General features: G+C 57.2%; 1 protein-coding gene across 1 annotated transcript in view; it reads left to right on the forward strand.

Moving 5' to 3' along the window:
- Nucleotides 1-202: 202 nt before the first annotated feature.
- COL18A1 (collagen, type XVIII, alpha 1) overlaps nt 203-5,107 on the forward strand; it is a gene marked incomplete at its 5' end in the record, with an annotated part of 13,058 nt that continues 8,153 nt past the window's right edge. Inside the window, 10 exons of the mRNA XM_010019742.1 lie at nt 203-747; nt 3,559-3,642; nt 3,721-3,780; nt 3,936-4,059; nt 4,162-4,265; nt 4,347-4,373; nt 4,456-4,626; nt 4,724-4,750; nt 4,833-4,895; nt 4,979-5,106. Coding sequence (XP_010018044.1) covers nt 203-747; nt 3,559-3,642; nt 3,721-3,780; nt 3,936-4,059; nt 4,162-4,265; nt 4,347-4,373; nt 4,456-4,626; nt 4,724-4,750; nt 4,833-4,895; nt 4,979-5,106 — 1,333 coding nt within the window. The remainder of the gene's footprint in view (nt 748-3,558; nt 3,643-3,720; nt 3,781-3,935; nt 4,060-4,161; nt 4,266-4,346; nt 4,374-4,455; nt 4,627-4,723; nt 4,751-4,832; nt 4,896-4,978; nt 5,107) is intronic.

The following is a 5,107-nucleotide window of genomic DNA, read 5'->3' on the forward strand; positions in this document are numbered from 1 at the left end:
TCAGGGCTCTTCCAGTCGTGGCTGGAGGGCCAAATGTGGTTGCATTTTGGGAGTCACCTCTGAACAGTGCAGCTTGAGGGGCACAGCTGCTTGGCCAACCTGCAGGGCAGGCATGGCCAGTGGTGTCCCCCAAGGCAGCTTGCTGAGCTTGACCATCCTCATTAGGCCGGTTGTGACCATCCCCTTTCCCTTCACCTTGCAGAGAACCTGAGCACTGAGATTAGCCTCCTGGAGCTGATTGGAGACCCCCCCCCAGAGGAGATCCTCAAGATCAATGGTCCTGACAACAACCCCGGTTATGTATTCGGCCCCAACGCCAACACAGGCCAAGTGGCCCGGTACCACCTCCCGAGCCCTTTCTACCGGGACTTCTCCCTCCTGTTCCACATCCAACCCACCACCCCAAGGGCTGGAGTGCTCTTTGCTGTCACGGACTCCTCGCAGAGCATCATCTATGTGGGTGTCAAGCTGTCGGACCTGCGGGCGGGCAAGCAGCACATCATCTTCTACTACACAGAGCCGGGCTCGCCGCGCTCGTACGCAGCAGCCAACTTCACCGTGCCCACCTTGCTCAACCAGTGGACGCGCTTTGCCATCAGCGTGGAGGAGGATGAAGTTATCCTCTACCTGGACTGTGAGGAGCACGAGAGGGTCCGATTTGAGCGCTCCCCGGATGAGATGGAGCTGGAAGATGGCTCCGGGCTCTTTGTTGCTCAAGCTGGAGGGGCCGACCCGGATAAATACCAGGTAAGGCATCAAGTCGTCATAAGGAGCATCTCCGTCAAGCCCGGGTGAGGCTGGAGGGATGTGATCCTTGTTGAAGCAACCTCTTTGCCCAGCAGCCATTCTCTGTATGTGTGTCCCTGGGGAAGGATTTATTGGAGATGGGGCTCAAAGGTGGCTTTTTTGTCTGGGGTCTCACCAAAAGCAAAGCTCTCGAGGTGGGCTGGCAGGAGGAGGTGGGGTTGTGCTGCAGCAGCCACTATACAGAGCCTCTTTGAACGTTCCCATGGCTAAAAATACCCACTCCTTCAGTGGAGGAGCTGGTAAAATGCCTCTCTTAGCTGGGGAAAACACTTGAACTGGAGCATATCTTTGTTGGGGTGGTGTCTGCAGGAGGACTTCAGAAGGCGATAGCTCAGCCTGTGATTGAAGCATGACTTATGTTCTAGATAAGGTTGATGGGAAGCGTGGGGAAAATGCCCAGCAGACATGGAAATCCCCCGCGGTGCTTGAGGAGAGGGGAGTTCAGGGTTGCACTGCCAGGTTTCTCCCAGGATAAGCAGGGTTTGCCCAGCAACAGAGGCTCTGGCAATGCTTTTCCCAGGGAAAAGCTCAGCTTAAACATCATTTTGACTATTAGTTCAATGGTTTCAGGCAGAGAAATCTCCCCAGGGAAGCAGTTAATGATTGATTTTGCACTGGAAAATCAGGTTGGTCCCTTGAGGGTTCAACAGCAACATTTTGCTCTTAAAGAGCAATTGAATGTGCTGGGAGGGCCGGGTCATGGCTATGGAGCAGCCCAGATGGTTTGGGACCGTTTGGAAAGCAAAGCAACCACCCAGAGCAGAGTGAAAACATCCATCCGAGCTTGCAACATCACAGCCCCACTGCCCACCCCCGGTTTTCCCATGGGGAATAGCTGGCCATCAAGGGAAGGATGCTGGCAGGCTGAGAGGGGAGCAGGGAGCCCAGGCTTGGACATCCCCTTGGCATCTGACTGCCTCGTGGTGTTTCCATCGCCCTGACTCACATTATGTGGAACTAACGGGGCATCAGGCTGATTAAAACCTGGCCCTTGGTCAAGCCACAGGAGGAGCCGCTGGCAGGCACGTGGAGAGGGGCAGCTCTGGCACCCGTGCCTCTTCCCAAGGTGCCTTTGTGTCAATGGCATGAAACCTGGTGGGGACAAAGCCTGCAGAAGCCAGGCTTGGAGCAACCTGCTGTAGTGGAAGGGGTCCCTGCCTGTGGCAGGGGGGGGGCGGGGGTGGGGGTTTGGAGCTGGATGAGCTTTTAGCTCCCTTCAACCCAAACCAGGCTGGGATTCAATGATAGTTACTGCAGATGGGGTCTGGCAGGAGGGTTTGTTTGCAAGGGGATGCAGGGCAAGACCTGCAGTGCTGCTGCTTCCTTCACTGGGGCAGAAGGCTTCAAAGAGCCTTTAGAACCATCCTCATGGGGATGGCTTGGGTCAGGCTGATTTCCAATGCCTCTGGTGAGCCACAGGACCAGGAAGGCCAGGCTAGAGGGTTGCATTTGTCAAAGCCTGGGCTTGCTGCTGGTGCTCAGTGGGGAGCAGAGGGGTGGATCAGAGCTGCTGTCACCAGGGCGAGCAGCTGGAGGAGGTCACAATCCGGCTGGAGGGTACTTGCTGGTGGAGGGTTATATATGTATGTTTATTACATAGAAATGTAATATAGCCATAATATATTTATAATACATGATAGTGTTTATCCATCATATAATAGATTTACAGTATGTTCATATTATAATGTCACAGCCAGCCTGGCTCAACTGCAGCTGCCCCTCATTCTTGTTTTCTTAACCCCGCAGTGTTTCCTGAGCACAGTTCTCCCTCCCAGATGTGATGTGCTGTGCTTTCAAATGAGCCCAAATATTATTGTAGGTGTCTCAGAGCAGAGACACCGAGCAGGAGCTATCTGCCCCCTCCAAGCTTGCTTCCCAGTGCGGTCCCCTGCCGGGATCAGAGGGATGGATGGGCAGCGTCCCATCCTGGCAGCATCCGCATGTCCCACCCCAGCAGCGAGGACATGGGCTGGGCTCTGAAATTGCTGGCTGAGGGAGCCGTGGGGTTCAGGCTGGTACCCAGATCCCAGCTGAGACAGGGATGCTGCCCTCCCAGGCAGCCGTAGGACAAGGGGTGATGGGTTCAAACTGAAACAGGGGAAGTTCAGGTTGGATCTAAGGCAGAAGCTGTTCCCTGTGAGGGTGCTGAGGTGCTGGCACAGGGTGCCCAGAGAAGCTGTGGCTGCCCCATCCCTGGCAGTGTTCAAGGCCAGGTTGGACACAGGGGCTTGGAGCAACCTGCTCTAGTGGAAGGTGTCCCTGCCCGTGGCAGGGGGGTGGAACTGAGCTTTAATTTCCCTTCCAACACAAAACATTCCAGGATTCTGTGTGTGTTTGTCTGAGGGCAGCATCCTTAGGAAGGGATTTGTGGCAGTTCCTTGTATAAACAAGCGGCTTGGATGCACACAGTGCTTGCAAAACCCAAATAAATGGTAATGAAGTGCAGCTCAGCCTAAGAAATACAAAACTAGAGCTGGCAGCAGCCCTTGCTTGGAGCAGAGAGGATGTCTGCAGCTGGGGAGCCCCGCGGAGAGGAGAAACAAGGAGTATGGCCAGAAAGATCCCTGTAAAAGCATGGATATCCTGGCTGCTAACTCTGCTCAGCCCTCCCAGTGCTGGAGCTGGCACATGGCTTTACCAAGCCATGCCAGTGATGCTGGGAACTGGGGATACAGGCTTGAAAGCTCTCTGTGCTGGATGGAGAGGACTCTCTGCACCGGGCAGAAGGCCCTTGGCATGGTTTCCTTCCAGGGAGTCATTGCTGATCTGAAGCTACAAGGGGACCCGCGGGCAGCCGAGCGGCAGTGTGAGGATGAAGAGGATGATGCTGAGGAGGTGAGCGCTGGCAGCCCAGCTAAGGGCAGGCTTGGGGGGATGCTGCCCCTTGCTCCCGGCTCACCCCTTCTTCCGCAGGTCTCCGGTGACTTCGGCAGCGGGGCGGAAGGTGGACACCAACCCTTGGGGAAAGTCGGGGTGAGTTGGTGCCCATGGGTGCTGTGCTCAGTGGCAGGACCCCAAGGTTTTAGGGACATGAGGTCTCAATACTCAATGGGGTCCTGGTACCTGTCCCTTTTGGGAAGGTGCCAGGAGGTGAATGACACCGCAGTGTCCCCTTGCTGTTGGCACAGGGTGTCCCAGGGCTGATGGATGCCATCCCTGTCACCTCTCCCCCTGTGGTGGCGGGCAGTGGGGGCTCCATGAAGCTAGCCGAGAGGACCAGAGCAGAGGAGACGCTGCAGGTCTCCAGGGGAGGTAATGCCAAGCAGCTTTCCCTTTCCCCCCATGGGCCACACCAGCAGACATGGTGGGGTGGCCATCCCCGAGCACAACCGGGTCCCTTTTCCCTTCCCACAGGCACTGGCCCCAGAGGTGACAAGGAGAAGAAGGGAGAACATGGCCTTAAAGGAGACGTGGGAACCAGCAGCATCGTGGTGTCGGGCAGTGTCAAGGGAGAAAAGGTGAGTGAGACACCGGAGGATGGAGGATGCTGGTGAAGTGTCTGCATTTGATACCTGCATCTCTTTGTTGCTGTCCCGCAGGGGGAGAAAGGAGAGCTGGGTGTTAAGGTGAGCATCGCTGCTGCAGGAGCCGGGGTGAAGCCATGCACACCCCTGAGGATGTGCCATCCATCCCTGTTTCCATCCCCAGGGCAGCGCTGGCTTTGGCTACCCTGGCTCCAAGGGCCAGAAAGGGGAACCAGGGAACCCTGGTCCCCCTGGGAGCCTGTCCCGGCACGCTGACAGCTTGGTGGTGGAGCAGGTCACCGGGCCCCCAGGGCCCCCAGGGAAGGATGGAGCCCCCGGCAGGGATGGAGAACCTGTGAGTCGATCCCCTACACCTCAAACATCCCCTGTCCCCCTCTCCTTGCTTCCCTGTCTGCCTGCACACCGACCTCTCCCCTCTCTGCCATCCCTAGGGAGATCCTGGAGAGGACGGCAAACCAGTAAGTGTGTGTGTGTGGTGACAGGGTGATGGGTGCTGGCCCCACTTTCGCCTTGCCACGCACTGACCCCCCCTCTTTACAGGGTGATATGGGGCCCCAGGGGTTCCCAGGGACACCGGGGGAGCCTGGTCTGAAGGGGGAGAAGGTGAGTGCTGGTGCTCATGACATGACACTGTCCCCCCTTCCTCTTGGCTGTGTTTGCAAACTGTGCCCTCTCCTCTGTGCCAGGGTGAGCCAGGCATGGGGCCGAGGGGACCCCCTGGACCACCCGGCCCCCCGGGACCACCGGGACCCTTCTCCAAGCATGACAAGCTGGTAGGTGCTCCTGGGATAGGGATGGGGAAGCATCAAGCCACG

Source organism: Nestor notabilis, unplaced genomic scaffold (assembly GCF_000696875.1).
Source record: "Nestor notabilis isolate BGI_N333 unplaced genomic scaffold, ASM69687v1 scaffold24908, whole genome shotgun sequence".
Classification (NCBI taxonomy): Eukaryota; Metazoa; Chordata; class Aves; order Psittaciformes; family Psittacidae; genus Nestor; species Nestor notabilis.